Here is a 20830-nt window from a genome sequence, read left to right on the forward strand (position 1 = left end):
TCCCTGCCCGTCAGATATGGATCAGCATTGATGAGATCTTGTCTATCTGCTCTTCTCCAGGGTAAACAGATCCAGGTCCCTCAGCCTTTCCTCCTAAGAGGGATGCTTCAGTCAACAGTAAAACAGAATCACAGAAACACAGAATTGTTTAGGTTGGATCATTGATTCCAACCATAAACCAAATACTGCCAACTCTCACCACTGAACCATGTCCCTGACCACCACACCCACACAGCTTTTAAATCCCTCCAGGGAAGAAGACTTCACCACTACCCTGGGGAGCCTCTTCCAGTGCCAGAGAACCCTTTCCATGAAGGAGTATCTCCTAATATCCAGACTAAATCTCCCCTGGTGCAACTTGAGGCTGTTTCCTCTAGTCCAATCCCTTGTTCTCACTGCTGCCATCCCTTGCCAGCGGCAGGCTCTGGCACTCCCTGAAGCCAGAGACCCGGGCAGCTGCAGGCTCTTGTGGGAGCTCTGGGTTTCCACATCCATCTTGGTAAGTGTAGCAGACAGAGCTTAGGCACAACAGTTGAGAACCATGACATGGATTGTATTCTAACACAATAAAAAATTGCTTTTAAGGGTCAGAGCCTTACCTATCAATACGGGAAAACCATGTCTGGAGAGCAGAAGAAGAGATCCTGTCATTTTGGCTGCCATTTCGTGACTCTGCTGCTGTCTGGCAGTAAGGCCGGCTGAGAAGTGTCATCCTGCAGTGTGGCAGTGGGGTCAGCAGCTGTCCCAGTGTCTCCTTGTCCCACCAAACAGCTTCTCCTCGTTCCATGATCAGCTGCTTCTTGTTCCATCATGCTGCTTCTCCTGCCCTTCACAGCAAAGGTGGGAAAGACGTTCTCCATAGATTCTCCTTAGAATCATGGAATGGTTTGGGTTGGAAGGGACCTCAAAGCACATCCAGTTCCAACCCCCTGACACGGGCAGGGGACATCTTCCACTCCATCAGGTTGCTCAAAGCCAGACCTAAGCTGGCCTTGAGCACCTCCAGAGATGGGGCGGCCACGACTTCTCTGGGCAACCTGTGCCAGTGCCTCCCCACCTTCACAGGAAAACATTTCTTCCTAAAATCTCATCTCAATCTCCCCTCTTTCAGCTTAAAACCGTTCCCCCTCATCCTGTCCCTGCACTCCCTAATCAAGAGCCCCTCCCCAGCATCTCTGTAGCCACCTCCTGTAGTGGCTGCTGCTCTAAGGTCTCCCTGGATCCTTCTCTTCTCTAGGCTGGACCACCCCAACTCTCAGCCCGTCACCCTCGTGGCTTCCCGCGGACCCGCTCCAGCAGCCTTTCCCGCGGTCGTTTCGCTGGGAAAGCCCTGGCTAACCCACCCCTGCCCCGTAGGGCGTGCGGGCGAGGAGGGCTCTAATAGAAACCCCGCGGCTCGTGATCAGCCTCGCACCGCTGCTGCGGCCGCGCGCCGCGGGAGGGGCACGGAGGAGGCGTGGTCTGTGGAGACGATGCACACTGATAAAAGCCGCGGAGAAGCTGGAGGAGGAGGGCGGGGTCTGCCAAGGCTCCGCCCATGGGCGGGTACTGGGCGGAGCCTGAGTGAAGGCAGAGCCCGGGGCAGGCGGGATCTGGGGCGGGGCCTACGGGTGGGTCAGGTGTTGGGGCGTGGCTTGGCGGCAGGGCTTGGGGCGGGGGGCGGAATGTCAGTGCGGGTCGGTTGGCGGGCTCTGCGGTCTCCGCGTGCGCCGGGAGGCGGGACTGGTGGGCGGGTCTTGGGGCGCGGCCGGAGCTTGAGGGCGCCTCTGTTCGCGTGCTCCACTGTCTCCGCCCGCGCCTATGGGCGTGGTCTGCTGGTGTGGCCTGGGTCTGCCCCTGTGGGCGTGGCTTGGGGCGGGGCCTGGCGGCGGGCGGGTTCGCGCTCGCGCGCGGGCGGGGCTTGCGTGCGTTTGGCGCGCTGAGCCGCGGTTCCCGCGCTCGCCATGTCTCGGCAGAGCACTCTGCTCCGCTTCTTCCCGAAGGCCTCCCCGCGGGCCGCAGCGCCGGCCCCGGCCCCTGCGCAGAGCCGAACGGGGCCCTGCAGCCGCCGCGGCCCGCCCGAGGAGAGGAACGGCCGGCAGGAGGCCGGGGGGGGCGGCGGCGCGGCCGCTGAGGCCTCCAGGTGTGCTGGGGCGGGGGCTGCGCGTGGGAGGAGATTAGGGGCCCCAGGGGGAAAGGTGGAAGGGCAGCCCCCCACTTTGGGTCCGTGAAGTTCGGGAGCGGGATTGGGGCTGGGGTTGAACCCTCCGCTTTGGGTCCTCTGAGGCTGGGGGGGATGGGCCCTGTGCTCTGTGTCCCCACTTTGTGCTTCCTGAGGCTGGGGGTGAGCCTCCCGCTCTGGGACCCCTGAGGCTGGGGTTGGGGATCTGGGCAGGCAGTGGGGGGTCCTCTCCCCCACAGCCCCATAGCTTGGAGTAGTGGGATTTGGGGGCTGAGGTTTGGGTTTTCTGTGTGGAGATGTATGTTCTTCCCTCGTGCTGTTTCGTTTCTGTTCCGTGTCCTGGGGTCAGCATCTCCGGGCTGGTCAGGAATGGTGTGGCCAGCAGGAACAGGGCAGGGATTGTCCCCCAGTGAGGCTGTACCTCGAATCCTGGGTTCAGTTTTCGGCCCCTCACTACAAGAAAAGCAATGTGGGGCTGGAGCATCTCCAGAGAAGTGGAATGGAGCTGGGGAAGGGTCTGGAGCCCAGGGGTTCTGGGAGCAGCAAAGGGACCTGGGGCTGTGTAGCCTGGAGAAAAGGAGGCTGAGGGGAGACCTCATCACTCTCTGCAGCTCCCAGAGAGAGTGTTGTGATGAGGTGAGAGCTGGTCTCTTCTCCCAAATAAGAAGAGACAGGACAAAAGGAAATGGGCCTCGCATGGCACCGGGTGGGGGGTTAGATTGGATAGCAAGAAAAATGTCTTTACTGAAAGGGTTCTTGGCACTGGCAGACACTGCCCGAGGCAGTGGTGGAGTCTCCATCCCTGGAGGGCTTAAAAAAATGTGTGGCTATGGTACTTCAGGACATGGTCCAGTGATGGGGTTGGCAATGTTGGGTTTATGGTTGGACTCGGTGATCTTAAAGGTCTTTTCCAACCTGAATGATTCTGTGATTCCGTGATTGTTTGGCTGCAGACTGCTGGAATAGCTGCCATCTTCAGCTGTACCATGTAGCCATGGCTGGATGGAAGTCTTGGGGGAGAAGGAGCGAGCAGGTAAAAGCTGCATCAGGTGCTCTGCAGTGGAGAGTATTTACTTGTTTATCTTTTGTAGCTGAGTTTTTTTTAAATCTTACTCATTTTGTTTAGGTGCCCCGTTGGGGAGGCAGTGGCAGAGGTTGTCCAGAGAAGTCATGGATGCCCCGGCTCCAGAGGCGTTCAAAGCCAGATTGGATAGGGTTTTGAACACCCTGATCCGGTGGAAGGTGTCCCTGCCCGTGGTAGGGGGCTGGATGGGCTTTGAGGTCCCTTCCAACTCAAATCATTCCATGATTCTAGGATTCTGTGAATTAACCTGTATGGGAAAACTGGTATTAGTTATGTAGGTTTGTAATACACAGTCTGAGATGTTTCTGTTTTAGTTACCTTCTGGTTGGACCTGATTGCTCTCTCCTAGTCTCATAAGAAAACTGTACGCTTGGCTGTAGGTGGCCCTGCTTGAGCCAGGGGGTTGGAGGAGACCTCCAGAGGTCCCATCCAACCCCAGCCAATCTCCTGTGACTTTTGTACTGTAAAGCTCCGTTCCTCTGGGCATCCAGTAGAACCTGGAGGATAACATTGGAAAAGCCATTTAAGAGACATATTGGTGGTGGTGTAGAAGGACTGTGTAATCCAGAGTGCACCTCCCAGAATCTTCAGAGGGAAGCTGCTCAGAAGTATTGTGTTCCTTCAATCACACCTCTGCTGTCTTTGCAGTGTCTCCTGCAAGTGCTCACCTGGCGATGTGGTCTGGGCCAAGATGGAAGGTTACCCGTGGTGGCCGTGCCTCGTGTACAACCATCCAACAGAAAGAACGATATTCCGAGGGAAAGGGAAAACAGCCCGTGTCCATGTGCAGTTCTTTGATGACAGCCCTACAAGGGGCTGGGTCAGCGTTAAATACGTGAAGCCATATAAAGGTAAAAGAGAGAAATAAACCTTCTTGGAAATGAAAATATGCTGCTTTTGCTGGAATAACGGGCATGGAGCAGAGGGTGTGGTGTTCTCTGTAGAGAAAGGCAGTAAACCCAGGATTAATTTGGAGTCGGAAAGCGTGTTTTGTACATTGTGAGTTAGAGGAAGCAAGGTTTTGAGAGTTACAGTTGTGGTTGTAGGGTTCTTTAAACATAAACCACGCAGCCCTCCTGTTTCATAGATCAGAACACAAGCTACAGTTTGCGTATGTTTCCAAGTGTTTTTCTTTATCAGTAGAAAAAAGATATCAAAGTTAAATCCATTATTTCAGTTTTAACCCTTAACATATGACTAATTTCAAACTCGGTTTTCAGACAGGTATTTGGGAACTACGGAATCAAAAAGACCAGACACAGGATGTAAGATAACTGTAATTAGCTCTGTTGTGGTGTTATTTCTTTTGAACAAAGCGGTACAGTTTAGATAATAAAATATAAAGCTTGAGGGTTTGGAGTGTTTATTAGGGTTGTGCTTGTCATTGCAGAGCAGAGTTGATGTTTGTCATCTTGAAGAGATGACTTAACTAGTGAAAACCAATGAAATCAAGAATTAAACCAATATTTTGTGTGATAATTGATAATCATGACCAATTTTCCCCTTGTTTTATTATTTTACTGTTGCTGAAAGCTGTAAATGTAGCTGTAAACTGCCATGTGTAAATCACACTGCTGTGAACTGTCTTTTCGTGAGTCAAACAAGTGCTTTGGGTGTCATACTGTATTTTTGATACACTGACAGATTTCTTATGATGTCAGTGAAATGGTGGAATTTGAATGGTTCCTTACTTTTCATGAAGTGGAGTTCCATCTTGGCATAATGCAGGCATCTCTTTTTTGGTTGTTTATACTGAAATGCATTGCATTTAAGCCATAGTTGGTTTTAAGTTAAACCAATAATGTTATTGCTGTAGGAGTTAGCAGAATTTAACAGAAGTGAATTGGTCTGTGGTTTATGTGTCTATTGTGAAGGTATTTTAGAAGAATCAAACACACGTTAACAGCTTGCAGTTGCACCTAGAAGCAAATACAGGAGAGGAGAATCGATCCCTTTACCAAAAGAACATTGCAGACAAATACAGAGTACTCAAAAAGTTTAAGCACAGAAACACTGGTCTAGAGATGTGATTAATGCAGAGCAGAGTAAAAACGTTTAGAATGCATGCTTTGCTTTTAAATTCAAAGAGTGTCTTTTTATGCAAAGCAAGAGTGCTGGAGTCTGGGTAGATGGAGCAGCTCCTTACCTTGTGTGACTGGATAAATATGGCCAGCGCAGGGACAGGTTGGCATGTAGGAACTGGAGTGTTGCGTGCAGGTTGCTTGAGTGAACGTGCTGGTGTCACAATCTTGTGCATGCAGTTGGATCCTTTGATGAGATTTTTTTCTCCTGCCACAGTTGTCAGTATCAAAACAGATGATATTTTTAGGTTGTCTTGCTGCATTTGCAAACTGCATTGGAGATCTGGTTTGTTCGCGTGTTGCATTTGGGCTGTAGAAGCAGCTACTCCTTACTCCATGCTTTGCACCAAAGAAAAGCCTGCGAGGCAGAAGTCTGTTTGGTTTCTCCCTGCGATAGCCGGCCTCTGACAGGTCAGCTCCCTTCCCTGTGTGCATGAAGGAATTAGTGGAGTGAGTGCAAGGACCTACCCAGGCAGATCCTACCACCATAAGCAGCAAGGGCAGGAAAAGGAATCACCCTGCTCTTTACATCCTTATTCTTTGTTCCCAGAGCTGAATGTATAACATGTTATATACACTATCGATTCCTGCAGTGTGGTGTCAAGATGCATTCCAGCATGTCTGGGGACCCTTTCTAGACACCGATCTGTAGATGGGCTGGCTTTGGTTTTGTGTTGAGGCAGTGGGAGGCAGTGCAGGCAGTGGGAAGAGGAATTGTGGTGCTCAAGGGGCACGGAAGAGGAGGAGGGAGTGTTGCGGTTATTTATAGCAGGCTTTGCTCTATGCCCTGCTGCACTGGGGTGAGTTGCCAGCCTGACTGATTACAGCTAATCTGGGTAACAGGTTGGCGTTGATTCTGGACCCCTCACTGTGTCTGCAGGAGCAGTTGAATTGGCCACCAGAGCTTTAGCCAAGAGTCTGTCATTGGTGACCAACGCCCAGCCTGAAGACAATGCTATGGTTGAACTTACCTATCACTGCTGAAACAACTGTGTGGTCTCAGCCAGCTTTGCTGCACTGCTGGAGTAAAGTATTACTCTTCAGTAGTAGCTGTAGGCGGTTCCAGGGTGCTCAGAGCTTGACTTAGAGGTGTTTGGGTGTGGTAATGAGTTGCAGAAATAGCAGTAGTTCTTCAGGTGCTCTTGTACTGTTCTTTTTCTGAGTGTTTAGACTTTTTAGGGGCAATTTCCCAGGCTGAACAAGTGATGAGTCTCTGTATTTGAGATGCAGTGAGAATGACTTGTAGCAACACACTATGTTAAATAATTGTATTAGTCTGAAAGCATTTAGAAGTGAGGATGAGCACTGATTAAAGGACTGAGTGCTGGACTAACTTCTGGTCTTGACCCATTCTTTGTGGTTTTACAGGTTCCTCAGATGCAGAGACACTGAAGGGAGGGATGTTTTATAGCACAAAGCCTGAGATAAAGAGAGCAATGGTGCTAGCAGATGATGCGATGAGTAAAGATGTAACTAAGCGGCTTGAACTGGCAGTGTGCTGTGAACCCTCCGATACTGAGGAGGAGGAAGAGGAGGAAGAAGAAATGGAGGTAAAATTTATTTTATTTGCTGTCATTTTCAGAAATAGTTCTAGCACTTAAACTGCATCTTGGAGCTGAGCATGGGATATCCTGGTACACTGATCACAGCTTATCTGCTCTGGAATCACACATGAATACAAATCTCTGTCTTTTTGTACCACCTCTGTGTTGCCAGGTCATACATGGGGCTTTCACCTTTTCTCGTTGGAAAGACAAGTCTGATAGCTCTTTGGTGTCTTCATGGTAAGAACTGACCTCAAAAGCTACTGAACTTCTCTAAATCGATTGCTGAATTGTTAGCCCAGGTGACCCAGTTTCTCACTGATAAACTTAGTGCTTCTTTCTGGTGCATCTTTTTCTTTTTTTATTGCCTCTTTTTATTCCAAGTTCCCTTGAGTTATGAACCAGAAGTTTTCATTTGTCTTAATGAAGAAATTTCTAACGCTTTGAGTGTTCATCTTAAGAAACTAAATCGGATTTTTGTAGCCTGCCCTCACCTTGTATTGTGCTGCTCTACAAGTTCTTGTACTGTCAACACCAGTTTGTTGTTGGGGTAACTGAAAAGAGGTCTTTCATTGTATTGTATTCATGATGCACTGTGAATGACTGAAACATTATTTCAGTGAATAGATTTCTTTGGAAAGGAATGTCATGAGGAGGCTGTCAGTGGAACAGTGGTTTCAGAATCATAGAATCGTGGAATGGTTTGGGTTGAAAGGGACCTTAAAGCCCATCCAGTTCCAGCCCCCCTGCCTTGGGCAGGGACACATTCCATTGGATCGGCTTGCTCCAAAGCTCTATCTAGCCTGGCCTTGAACACCTCCAGGAATGGGGCAGCCGTGACTTCTCTGGGCAATCTGCGCCAGTGCCTCACCACCTTCATTTTCTTCCTAAAATCTCATCTCAATCTCCCCTCTTTCAACTGAAAATCATTTCCTGTCATCCTGTCCCTGCATCCCCTGATAAAGAGCCAGTCCTCAGCTTTCCTGTAGCCCCTTTTGGTACTCAAAGCTGCTCTAAGGTCTCCCTGGAGCCTTCTCTTCTCCAGGCTGAACAACCCCAGCTCTCTCAGCCTGTTCTCATATGGGAGGTGCTCCGGCCCTCTGGTCATCTCTGTGGCCTCCTCTGGACTCACTCTTACAGATGCATTTTCCTTGCATCCTCTGTTCCATGGCCTATCTACCCCTTCTCCTGCATGATGTTCTGAGGCACCAGGGCCACTCCAAGCATTCTTTTCTGGATGGGGCAGCAGTGCAGCGGGCACTGGCATCTAGTCCTCATTGCAGCCCTTTTACTCCTGTTTATCTCCAGCACCGGTGCAGTTGTTCAAGTTTCAGGCTGAAAAGGCAAATTACGGATTTTCTTTTCTTTATACTAAGCATAGTATAACCTTCTTCCTGAAGGTTACCATGAATCAGTGGTCTTTGCTCCTCTTTTTATGTTTGGAAATGGGTTTTTAGCTCAAAACCTAAACCGTGGGCCAAACTCCAATGGGCTGGCACCAAGAAGTTGCAAAAAACAATGATGTTTCTGATGTGGGGCAGTAGAAAAAATTACAGCACAGTGCTGGCTTAAGAATGCATGAATTTCATATACCACATGCCTTCTGTCCAGGATAAATGTTCTGTTCATCAGCATCATTTATGCAGAATGGTGAACAAGTCTGTAAGGAATACAAATTATTCCCTGAGCTGGTAGCAATTTATGATCCACAAAAACATGTATTTCTGTTAAGGTAAACAGAATTAGTGGTTTTTTGTCATATCTTGCTTGAAGTATCACAGCTACCGCATGATCACGTGATTTTATACTTCTTTTTGCCACTGTAGTGGTTTTACTTTGTTGCCAGAGTTTTTTATAGGTTAAATGATATATTTTTCCAGCAGGTGAGTGAAAGCGCGTCTGGCAACAGCGACAACTGCGACAGTGAGGAAGATGTGAAGAGCAATAAGCGAGTGACAAGCAGGGAAAGTGCTGTCAAATCCAAAAAGAGGAGAGTGTTGGATTCTGATAGCGATCACGATGGCTCTGACGTAGAGTTCAAACCCGATGTGAAGGAAGCGGCAAGCAGCGAGGAAGCAAGTAGTGGGGTGGATGAAAATGAATCTACTGACATGGAGACAGACTCGGAGAGTGTTGCAGAAAGTCCCATAAAAGTCCCTTCCAAACGAAAAAGAAGAGAGAGAAGCAAGCCTGCTAAAAGGAGCAGCTTAGAAAACGAACGTTCTGAAGCACCCAAAAAAGCAGCAACACTTTCTTCAGAAGCCAAGTCTAAGCTCACATCATTTGCAGCACCTGACAGCTTTGAATCCCAAGCAAATGCTTGCAGTGGAGGCAGCAATGGCTTCGGAACGTGGGAGCATGAAAAGCTTGATTGGCTGCAGGAAGGGAAAAAGAAGGATGCGCAGAAGAGACGGCAGAATGACCCTGCTTATGACCCATGTACGCTGTACGTGCCAGAGGACTACCTCAACAAGTGTACGCCTGGGATGCGGAGGTGGTGGCAGCTGAAAAGTCAGAACTTCGATGCTGTGGTTTTCTACAAAGTCGGGAAATTCTATGAGCTGTATCACATGGATGCAGTCACTGGTGTTAATGAATTGGGCCTGATATTTATGAAAGGTACTTGGGCCCATTCTGGTTTTCCAGAAACTGCTTTTGGCAGGTTCTCTGATGTCCTGGTGCAGAAGGGCTACAAGGTAGCCCGTGTGGAGCAAACGGAAACTCCTGAGATGATGGAAACGCGCTGCAAGTCTATGGCCCACCCAACGAAGTTTGACAGGGTTGTACGCCGAGAAATCTGCAGGATCATCACCAAAGGCACGCAGACGTACAGCATCCTTGACTGTGATCCCTCTGAGAGCCATAACAAATACCTCCTGTGTGTTAAGGAGAAAGAAGACTCTGCTGGACAATGCGTTTATGGGGTCTGCTTTGTGGACACATCAGTGGGGAAGTTTTATGTGGGCCAGTTCTCGGATGACCGGCACTGTTCGCGGTTTAGGACTTTGGTAGCACATTATACCCCAGTGCAGGTGCTGTATGAGAAGGGGAACCTGTCTGTGAACACACAGAAGATATTGAAAGGTTCACTCGTTTCTTGCATTCAGGAAGGGCTGATCTCGGGTTCCCAGTTCTGGAACGCATCTAAAACACTAAAGGTTCTTCTTGAAGAAGGATACTTCAAGGAGAAACAGGACTCTGAAAATGAGTGTTCTTTGCCCCCCGTCATCAAAGCTTTGACTTCAGAGAGTGACTCACTGGGATTAACACCTGGTGACAACGGGGAATTAGCATTGTCGGCTCTTGGAGGATGTGTCTTCTATCTCAAAAAGTGCCTGATTGACCAGGAGCTGTTGTCACTGGCCAACTTCGAAGCATACATCCCCGTGGATATTGACACTGCAAAAATTGTGTGTTCCAGTAGTTCTTTTGCCAGAACAGACCAGCGGATGGTGCTGGATGGAGTCACCCTGATGAACCTGGAAGTCCTGCAGAATGGAACCAACGGAACCACAGAAGGCACTTTGTTGGAAAGGATCGATTCCTGCTGCACGCCGTTTGGGAAGCGACTCCTGAAACAGTGGCTCTGCGCTCCGCTTTGTAATCCAAAATCCATTAATGATCGCTTGGATGCTGTCGAGGACCTTCTGGCAGTACCAGGTAAAATCTCTGAAGTGAGCGAGCATCTGAAGAAACTTCCTGACCTCGAAAGGCTGCTCAGCAAAATCCACAGTATCGGATCACCACTTAAAAGCCAGACTCACCCTGACAGCAGGGCCATCTTTTACGAGGAAATCAAATACAGCAAAAAGAAAATCGCTGACTTCTTGTCCACACTGGAGGGGTTTAAGGTAATGAATGAAATCATCGATGCGATGGAAGAAGTTGCCAGTGACTTCAAATCTAAAGTCCTGAAGCAGCTGGTCACCCGCAAAGCCAAAAATCCAGACGGACGCTTCCCAGACTTGAGTGCAGAGCTTAAAAGGTGGGATACTGCTTTTGATCACAACCAGGCTCGGAAGACGGGAGTGATTACTCCAAAGGCAGGCTTTGACCCCGATTATGACAAAGCACTTCAGGATATTAAAGCTGTCGAGGAAGATCTTCACAAGTACCTGGATAAGCAACGCAAACTTCTTGGATTCAAATCCGTGCTGTACTGGGGGACGGGCAAAAACCGATACCAGATGGAAATACCAGAAAGTGTAGTATCCCGTAATTTGCCTGAGGAATATGAGTTGAAATCCACCAAGAAGGGGTATAAGCGCTACTGGACCAAGGAGATTGAGAAGATGCTGGCTGCCATGGTCAATGCAGAGGAGCGCAGGGACGCAGCCCTGAAAGACTGCATGAGGCGGTTGTTCTACAACTTTGATAAGAACAGCAAGGACTGGCAGGCAGCGGTGGACTGTGTGGCCATGCTCGGTAAGAGCTTTCCTTCACTTTGGCATGAGGTAAAAACAGTCACGAATAGTAAATGCCGACATCTGATCAGGGTAAGCAAAAAAGGCTCGTTGCCAGCTCTTAATTTGTACCTTGATGATTAACAGTGATCACACGTTTCCTTCCTGTCAGTAAATGGCAGAGCAGTTGCTGGGGCTTGGTGTTCGCAAGCTCTTCCTCCGCTCCCGTCTTGTGACAGTAGGTGTGCAGCCGAGTATTCCTCCCAGCTCCTGGGATCCTCACGTATGGATTAGTAGCTGCTTATTGAATGCAGGCAGTGATGCAGAAAGGTATAAAGACCTAACCTGCAAGCCATCTCCATCTGAACAGGCTGCGTTCCCAGCAGCCTTTAGAGTAACAAAGAGGTCACATTCATTGCCTCAGAGAAGGCGGTCTGGAAAGACTTCACCACTTAATTAATTCCTGCTCCACTCCAGGTCCTGTATTCCCTTCTCGGGCCTGGCCTACTTTTGTATTGGGGATTTTCTGGTAGCGTGAGGCCCTCTGGGATGTCTTTGTTCCAGGGTAAAATGAAAGCGCTCTCTGAATGCCGCTGGGGCAGCAAAGGGAGGGAGGGCAGGCAGGCAGTGAGTGTTGTCCAGGAATGGATTTGCTGGGAGGGCTGGGAAGCGATCACATCAGTTGCAGTGAAGCACCAGGACAAACACCAAACTAAGTTTGTGTGGAGTGAGACTGCTTTCAGCTCAGCTGCAGTGTGGGTATGGAAAGTCTCTGAAATCCCATCACATGGTGTCGTTCTGTAGGCAATCGCCTTTCAGAACCTCAGAGTGAGAGTATTTGAGGAGTCGTGCTGCTGCTTTCCGCCAGACTAATGGAATTGTGATGCTCATATAAAAATATTCTGCAGCTTTTGAGCAGCGTTAGGATTCTTGAAGTCATGCATGGTCACAGAAGCTGATTTCCTCTTTACTTTTCTTGTTCCAAATTAAAACCCAATGCAAGACAATAATATTTTATACGTGCACCTTAAATAAAGCAGCTTCTGAAGTGAAATGCTGTGGATTTTAAAGACTTCTAAAACCACAAACTAGAGGAGAGGGGTTTTAATCTGACATCAGTAGAAATCTTGAAGGAATGAAGGGCCACATAGCGAATATCCCACCTTTTACTTATTTTTCTGGAGTACTTACCAGGAAAATGGGATGGAAATGGAAAATAGCATTTTCAAAAATGATATTCAACGAGTAAATGCATTCCAGTGAATGAAAAACTGAAGGCGAAAGTGGGACTGACCAGCACATCTCTTAATCTTGCAGATGTCCTGATGTCCCTCGCGAACTACAGTCAAGACAGTGATGGGCCACTGTGCCGACCTGTGATCCTGCTGCCGGTGGATGGTGCTCCTCCCTTCCTGGAACTGAAAAATTCACGCCACCCCTGCATTACAAAAACTTTCTTTGGCGATGATTTTATTCCTAATGACATCATGATAGGCAGCAAGGATGAAGAGAGCGGTAGCAACGCTTCCTGTGTCTTAGTCACCGGACCCAACATGGGTGGCAAATCTACGCTCATGAGACAGGTGATTGCCTAGCCTAGACAGGTAGAATGTTCTACAGTTCTGCTGTGTTTTTCACTGAGGATTTGCATGTCCTGGCTGTTAAAGGGGATTCCAGCAGTGACCTTCAGGGTGTGCAGCGATTATGCTGTGAAGACAAAGCATAATCTGGTAGAAAATGGCCATGTTTTGATAGAGATTTCCTACTTTCGCTTGCTTTAGTGAGGAGCAAGTCTGATTTCTCTATGAGGGGTAGGTGGGACAAAGTGATAAGGTATTGCTTATCTTTTACAAGTGGCTTTTCCCAGGAACTGGCATCATCTGGCAAAGGATACTTCTACTTTCTACTTTGTGAACTCCACTGGCTGGGAGAAGCTCTGGTTTGTAGGTGCTCGGAGTAGTTCAGTCCTGCTTCAGATTACAATGCTGTGGCCTGGAGCTGTTAAACAGCAGGCAGCTTCATGTGCCCTGGTCTCTGTTTTAGGGGAAACACAGTAAAGATCAGCAGGAACTGAGCAAGCGGCAGGGAATTTGCTTTATAAACTCTGCTGGCTGTGATAACCAGTGGTTTGCAGGCATTCAGAATAGTTCAGTCCTGCTTCAGGTTCTGCAGCCCAGAGCTGTTAAACAGCAGAAAGCTTCATGTACCCTGGTCTCTGTTTTAGGGAAAATGCAGTTTCACTCCCTTGTTCTCCATGTGGAACAGGAGCTCCAAGCACACAGTACTGATGTAAATGTTTTCCTGCTTGCTCTGCAGGCTGGTCTCCTGGCTATCATGGCTCAGCTGGGATGCTATGTGCCTGCCGAGGCCTGCAGGCTCACACCCATCGACAGAGTGTTCACCAGGCTTGGTGCCTCAGACAGGATCATGTCTGGTAAGTCACTGAAATCCAGCTGCCCAGAGCGCTTGTGCCACCATCTATGTTCGTCCTCTATCGGTTTTGACTCACATTAGGTTCACTTTTTAATAGATTGTAATGTTAAAAGCCTGCCTTCCAGCTGGGTGCAAGCCTGAGGAGTATCTTTATGGATACCGTGCAGTTGTCTGTGTTCTGCTTGCGCAGGGATTTCAGAATTCTGGAGCAGTGCAGTGCATGCAGGTGGCTGCTGGGCGGAGTGGGGTTTGTTCCTTCCTGGAAGGACTGGAAGTCCCTTAGAATCATAGAATCATGGAATCGTAAAGGTTGGAAAACAACTCTAAGCAAATCCAGTCCAACCATCAGCCCAACCCCACTTTGCCTGCTAAACCATGTCCTGAAGTGCCATATCTATGTGGCTTTTGAACACCTCCAGGGATGGAGACTCCACCACTGCTCTGGGCAGCCTCTGCCAGTGCTTCACCACTCCTTCAGTGACAAAATTTTCTCTGATATCCAGTCTAAACCTCCCCTGGTGCAACTTGAGGCCATTTCCTCTTGTCCTGTCACTTGTTACTTGGGAGAAGAGACCAACATCCACCTCACTCCAACCTTCTTTCAGAAAGCTGCAGAGAGCAATGAGGTCTCCCCTCAGCCTCCTCTTCTCTAGGCTAAACAACCCCAGGTGCCTTAGCCATTCCCATAACCCCTGTGCTCCAGCCCATTCCCCAGCTCTGTTCCCCTTCTTCGGATGCACTCCAGCTCCTCAGTGTCTTTCTTGTAGTGAGGGGCCCAAAACTGAACCCGGGATTTGAGGTGCAGCCTCACCAGCACTGAGTCCAGGGGGAAAATTCCTGCTCTAGTCCAGTTTCCTTGTTCCATTCGGGATTCCTGCCTTATATCTGAAACCTGGGTTCTTCAGATGATGGAGAGAGGCAGGCTTCCGTCTTCGAAGCAATAGCTGACCATGCCTGGAGTATTGAATATCTTCTGTGGAGAGGAAGACAGAAGTGGAGGATGACACAACTGGAATGGGAAGCCCTGCCTGTAGTGGTGGGCAAAGTGTTGTGGGGTAGGAAAACCCAGGATGTTTGGTGGGCAGAGCTGAGTGCAGCTTGTTGAGGGAGGGCACGGATGTTCTGTGCTCTTCCTGCTAATGAGTGCAGGTCAGCAACTGTGGAAGGAATTGGAGCCTCTGGAGCTTGTTGCACATCAGAAATTTGGAAATGAATCATTCAGAGTTCTTAATTAAAACAAATATTTACCCTTCCCCAAATCGAGGCTTCACTTTGCAGCCAGAGAATTTTCTGATGCTTTCTTTGTCCAGCTGTTTCCCATTCTGTTTAATTTCATACAAAAAGAAATGAAGGAGGCCTGAAGTGTTTACGGTAGGGAAAAGCCCTGCCCTTTCTGCACAAGAGGGGCTCTAAAGCAAGGCAGCGTTCTCACCCTGCTGTCAGCTCAGGGCTGTTCTCTCACAGGTGTTCTAAAATGTCATGTCACCAGGCTGAGCACCGCACAGCAAAGCTGGCTTTGGAGTCTGTTCTTGATGCATTGGCTTCCATGCTGGGTAGAAGTGAGAGCACAATGGAAGTTGTTCCCTGGCCATCAATCCATAACGTGTCAGCAGCACCTTTCAGAAGTGAATTTTAAGTAAGATCTGTGTCATTTTAGGGGCTGTTTTCTAAAGGAATTAAGTGATTATTCCTAAACACATTAAATCCTGGAAACACCTGTAAATAAATGCAGAAAATCACCTGATCCCTGGACAATGCTTAACAGAGCATATTGGAAAACATTGGTTAGAGTCCAGCAGTGTGAGCACAGGCAGAGTGTACTTGCCTGCTCCAAAACGATGCTGCTGCAAGTGGTGGGTTGGAATGAACCTGGGAAACCTGGACCTCATGCATCTGGGGCCTGAAAAATTGCATCCTTCTACTTGTAATCTGCTGAAAACCAGCTCCAGGTCTAAATTAAAGCCTTGAAGTGTCAGGGTTGCTGGAACTCCTGTGTGATGCTCAGCCCACAGCCACAGTGTGTTTCTTGTCTTATACCACACTGGAGTACATGTGAATGCAGCCTTAATGACCATTTGCCGCATCACTCCAACAGACACCGAGCAGTCCAGGCTTATTGTCTTTTTTAGGAGTTCCTGCTTGCTTCCTTGCCCTGCAAAGCCACACGCCCTACGCTTGCTTTGTGTGTGTTGGAGCAAGCAGAGGCAGGAGATTCTCCCCATCTTGAATCCTTTGTGCTGCTCCTTGTCCACCAGGTCCAGCTGGCTGGTGTTACTGGAAGGGGACGGAAATGGTGTCCTAGAACTTAGTGACTCTGTTAATTGTACTTGTGCTCCTGCCCGTGCTCTTAAGGAACCAAACTGTCTTCTTGCAAACAGAACCCCACCTTTCTTATCCTGGAAAGAAGCTTTACGGCTGTGAGCAGCCTTATGCAGTGGAAGTTGTCCCTGCCTGTGGATCTGGATGAGCTTTGAGATCGCATTCCAACCCAAATCTTGAGTACTGTGTTCAGTTCTGGGCCCCTCACCACAAGAAGGATGTTGAGGCTCTGGAGCGTGTCCAGAGAAGAGCAATGAAGCTGGGGAGGGGGCTGGAGAACAAGTCTTATGAGGAGCGGCTGAGAGAGCTGGGGTTGTTTAGCCTGGAGAAGAGGAGGCTGAGGGGAGACCTTATTGCTCTCTACAACTACCTGAAAGGAGGTTGTGGAGAGGAGGGAGCTGGCCTCTTCTCCCAAGTGACAGGGGACAGGACAAGGGGGAATGGCCTCAAGCTCTTCCAGGGGAGGTTCAGGCTGGATATCAGAAAAAAATTCTTCACAGAAAGAGTCATCGAGCACTGGAACAGGCTGCCCAGGGAGGTGGTCGAGTCGCCTTCCCTGGAGGTGTTTAAGGAACAGGTGGATGAAGTGCTTAGGGACATGGTTTAAGGGAGTGTTAGGAATGGTTGGACTCGATGACCCAGTGGGTCCTTTCCAACCTGGTGATTCTATGATTCCATGATTCTGTGATGTGTTCAGAGATGCTGTTGAGCTACGTTTTAGCTTGACTGAGGCTGGAGTGCAGATGAAGTAACATTTGACTTGGGCTATTCAGATCTTTGGCTAACAGTTCACGGCTCTCATTTCTTCTACAGGTGAAAGTACCTTCTTTGTTGAACTGAGTGAGACTGCCAGCATTCTCCAGCATGCAACAGAGCACTCCCTCGTTCTGGTGGATGAACTGGGTAATTTAGTCTGCTTTGTAATAGAGGGAAATCACATTTGAGATTAAAGGCTGGCTGTCAGGTTGTCCCAAGGGCAGCCGGGTATGTGGGGTAACCTCGTCTCAGCGCTGCTGATGTTCATCTGGTTGGTGTCTGTCTTCTCCCTAAAACATCTTTTTCTGGGGTGCCCTGGGAACTAATACCCTCTCCTCCTTATTAGCCGATTTCTAGCTGAGTTTTCCTGCTTTCCTTCGGATAAAGACTTGCAGCAAACCCTGAGCAAGCCAGTGGTGAGTCTTGAGGAGAGCAGGAATATCTTGTGCAGAGCGCGAGAGCATGTGATTGTCTCAGGGTGAATACTGGGGCTGCTTCATGCCAATGCCGGTGGCCGCTCGGTGCTATTTGCCAGCCCTCCACGCAGGGAGTGGGGATAAAACAAAACCGCATGATGGATACAAACAGGGCATTGCTTTTGTGTTTGTTTTTCTGTTTTTCCTCCAGGCAGAGGCACGGCTACGTTTGATGGAACAGCGATAGCGAGTGCTGTGGTGAAGGAACTGGCAGAGAGGATCCGGTGCCGGACACTGTTCTCCACCCACTACCACTCGCTGGTGGAGGATTACTCACGCAGCGCTGCTGTGCGCCTCGGGCACATGGTGGGTCAGCACTGTGCACAGGCCGTGTGCCGGACTGCGGGATTTTCCTTGTGGCTGGTGGATCCTGGGCTTCTCTGCACTCTTTTGCCCAGAGTCACAGGGTGCCCGGAGCAGCAGATGGGCAAGTCTGTTAGTGTTCGGAGCCCTAATGTGTAACCTGTTCTTTCCAGGCGTGCATGGTTGAAAACGAGAGTGAGGATCCCAGCCAGGAAACTATTACATTCCTGTACAAGTTCATTGGGGGAGCGTGTCCAAAGAGCTATGGCTTCAACGCAGCGAGACTAGCTGATATCCCAGAGGAAGTCATTCAGCAGGGACACCGGAAGGCACAGGAGTTTGAAAAAACGACCATTTCGCTGCGAGTATTCAGGTAAGAGCTTGAGATTCGCTTTTTAAGTTGCACATTTCACAGAATCATAGAATGCCAGATTGGAAGGGGCCTCAAGGATCATCTGGTCCCACCTTTTTAGGTGATTTGTAGCTTGAATGAGATGGTCCAGCGCCCTGTCAAGCTGAGCCTTAAAAGTGTCCAGTGTAAGGGAATCTACTGCTTCCCTGGGGAGGCTATTCCAATATTTCACTGTTCTCATGGGGTAAAACTTCCTTCTGGAATCTAACTGGAATCTCCTCAGGAGCAACTTCTACCCATTGCCCTTCTCTTTTCCATATGACTCCTCATAAAAAAAGAGTCTCCATCCTCTTGATAGATGCCCTTTGTGTACTGGTACATGGTGATAGGGTCTCCCCTAAGCCTTCTCCTTGCAAGGCTGAACAAACCAAATTCTCTCAGCCTTACTTGATATGGAAGGTTTCTTATTCCTCTTGATGATCTTGGTGGCCCTTCTCTGGCCTCTCTCCAGCCTGGCCGCATCTGTTTGCATAGTGGGGACCAAAACTGGATGCAGCACTCCGGGTGTGGCCTGACAAGCACCGAGTAGAGTGGGATGATGACTTTTTATCTCTGATGGTGGTGCCCTTCTTGATGCACCCCAGCACGCTGTTAGTTGTCTTTGCTGCTGTAGCACACTGGTCGCTCATGTTGAACGTGTTGTCCACCCTGACCACCAGGTCCTTCTCCATAGAGCTGCTCCTCAGCCAGGTGGAACCCAGTCAGAGCTGCACTCCAGGGTTGTATGTTTCCAGGTATTGAACTTCATGAGGTTCCTGCCAGCCCACTCTTCGGGCCTGTCCAGGTCTTCCTGGAGGGTAGCTCTTCCCTCTGGAGTGCCAAGCTCCCCACTCAGTGCCATCTGCAAACTTCACGAGGGTGCTCTTGATCCCACTGTCCTGGTCACTTATGAAGATATCACTAGGAAGATATTTATTTAATACCATTTCTTGGTCGGCGTCAGTTCTTAGGTGTGGGCAGTGGCTTTCACGCTGGGTCTCACAGCCCTGACAGGGGAAGTTAACGCTGGTTTTGCGAGTATCCAGCAGACTTCCAAGCAGGGAGGGACAAAAGCCTGGCTGTAAGGGGAAGGTACAGTATGGTGATGGAGCATTTTAAGCCTTGGAGTGCTGTGCTTGGCTGCAGGACCCTGCGTGAATTGGGGCAGGGCTGCCCAGGAGGGAAGCGCAGCTGGGAAAAGCAGGGCTGACTGTGCCAGTGGTAGCTGGGAGGGGAGTGCAGCAGGGCCGAGCCCTGGGCACCACAGGAGACCCGGAGCCTCCGCATCAGGCACCAGCAGCTCCAGCAGCCTCTGCACCAGCCCCTCAGGGGCATCCAGGGCTCCTAAATCTCTGCCACCAAGAGGCAGCTCAGGCTCTGCCCCATGTGTGGTAGAGCTGCCTGCCTTGTTCTCCACAGGTACCTGTGCCAGGTGGTGGATGGGACGAGAAGCGATGGGAACGCTGTTGGGAAGCTGAAGGCAATGATCAGCCAGCTGTGAGGACACCCGCGGGGTTTCTCAAGAAGGTGGGGGCAGACACAGTTATGATCTAATAAACTTTATTTTTTAAAAATGACCATTTTTCCATTGTCTTTCCTAGGAAATTAAACCCTTTAATTCTTACCTACCCTCTACATAATGGTTATTGAGTACTCCACAATATATTAAGTCTAGATGTTATGGTACATGCATACACGGTCAGGCTGTTGATTACCCACTGTCACCAATACACATCAATGGGAGAAGCTATGGAACTGGGTAGGGCTGCCTATATACTTGTCTCGGCGTCATCGGAGCGGGAGATCGCTGCCGTTTCCGGCAGGTTCCGTGAGTCATGTCCAGGCTGTTCAAAAAAAAACTATGAACAGAGCAAAAGTACAAGACTGTTTTGAGGAGACTTTCTACCGCGGGCTTTAACACGTCGTTAAAATCTCAACTCACAGACGTGGTCACACAGGTACTTTTTGTTTTATAGCGCAGCGAGGGTGAGGAAGTCTCATTAAAACACTCGCTTTCCGGTTAGGGTGAGTACAGAGCGGTGCCGGGGCAGGGGAGGAGAGCACGCTAACGTCGGGAGGACACCAGAAAAATTGCTGGATATAATTTAAGATTAGTGTTTTCTCTTTCATAGAAAGAACGTACATACTGGGACATGAGTACAGGGACAGTCTAGGTGCGCTAACAGAACAGGACACGTTCAAGTACGGGAAGAGGGTTTCTTTTTTTGCTTGAAATTAGAAACAAACTACGTGAGATTAAAGCATTAAAATCATAAAATAAATGTTAAAAAACTCATAAGGAACGCAGAAGTGCTAGCTCACATTTTTTTAACCATGTTACAAAAGCGATCGGTACCCATGTCCGTGAAGGCAGCAGCGAAGGCCGCGCTGCCTTGTCGACAGAACGGCGCTGCTGCATGTGGAAACGCCAGCAGGGCAGCAGTGGGGTCTGTACAAACCGCGGCCTCTCGTGCGCCGCTTCTGTCCCTCCAGAGCCTGTGGGAACACAGTTAATGCTGAAACGCCCAGTCCGTTATCCTGAGTCAACATATTGCCACTTTCTTTTTTTTTGGTAGGTTGAGCTCCATAGTGTCAACACCTCTCAGCCGCTTGAATTTGCCGCCTCTCTCTCCGCAGAAATGGGCTGGTTTAACTTCCTCCAAAAAAACCAAACCAGTTTTGACAGTTATGGGATTTGAATGGCAGGGCTTTCCTTCCGCAAGGAGTTCAGTTGTGCTGCAACGTGTTTGATTCTATAGGTGGAGCAGAGTCATATAGTGTGTCCGTATCGTGCGTGGGCTCCCCAGCAAGCGTGCAGGGGTTGGACAGCGTTCCAGCTCCGCAGTCACAGAAAAACCTATGGAGAGAGAGTGAGAGAA

At 49.3% G+C, this 20830-nt stretch overlaps 2 protein-coding genes across 4 annotated transcripts in view; one reads left to right on the forward strand and one right to left on the reverse strand.

The window, feature by feature from the left end:
* Positions 1-1857: 1857 nt before the first annotated feature.
* On the forward strand, positions 1858-20314 carry MSH6 (mutS homolog 6). 2 transcript variants are annotated; one of them, XM_054062468.1, is made up of 10 exons: positions 1858-2122; positions 3894-4096; positions 6695-6876; positions 8754-11295; positions 12591-12856; positions 13590-13707; positions 16839-16928; positions 17409-17563; positions 17734-17933; positions 19371-20314. In XM_054062468.1, exons 1-10 carry the CDS (start codon positions 1944-1946, stop codon positions 19450-19452), a joined length of 4017 nt encoding a protein of 1338 aa, XP_053918443.1. In that variant the 5' UTR covers positions 1858-1943; the 3' UTR covers positions 19453-20314. The 2 variants fall into 2 exon arrangements, with proteins under 2 accessions (XP_053918443.1, XP_053918442.1); XM_054062467.1 differs by having other exon boundaries at positions 1859-2122; positions 8751-11295.
* Positions 19547-20830, reverse strand: part of FBXO11 (F-box protein 11) — a 68344-nt gene continuing 67060 nt past the window's right edge. The window contains exon 23 of one of the 2 annotated variants that reach the window (XM_054062470.1): positions 19547-20808. In XM_054062470.1, coding sequence (XP_053918445.1) covers positions 20679-20808 — 130 coding nt within the window. In that variant the 3' untranslated portion in view covers positions 19547-20678. The remainder of the gene's footprint in view (positions 20809-20830) is intronic. The other variant, XM_054062469.1, reaches the window with a different exon arrangement.

The sequence above is a fragment of the Cuculus canorus genome, chromosome 3 (genome assembly GCF_017976375.1).
Source record: "Cuculus canorus isolate bCucCan1 chromosome 3, bCucCan1.pri, whole genome shotgun sequence".
Lineage (NCBI taxonomy): Eukaryota > Metazoa > Chordata > Aves > Cuculiformes > Cuculidae > Cuculus > Cuculus canorus.

What these genes read in the sequence shown, in the direction of transcription:
- MSH6 (XM_054062467.1), top strand. Translation starts at nt 1,944, where the DNA reads ATGTCTCGGCAGAGCACTCTGCTCCGCTTCTTCCCGAAGGCCTCCCCG. An exon ending in GGACTGTGTGGCCATGCTCG is followed by an intron (nt 11,296 to 12,590) that starts GTAAGAGCTTTC and finishes TTAATCTTGCAG; the next exon opens with ATGTCCTGATGTCCCTCGCG. An exon ending in AATCTACGCTCATGAGACAG is followed by an intron (nt 12,857 to 13,589) that starts GTGATTGCCTAG and finishes CTTGCTCTGCAG; the next exon opens with GCTGGTCTCCTGGCTATCAT.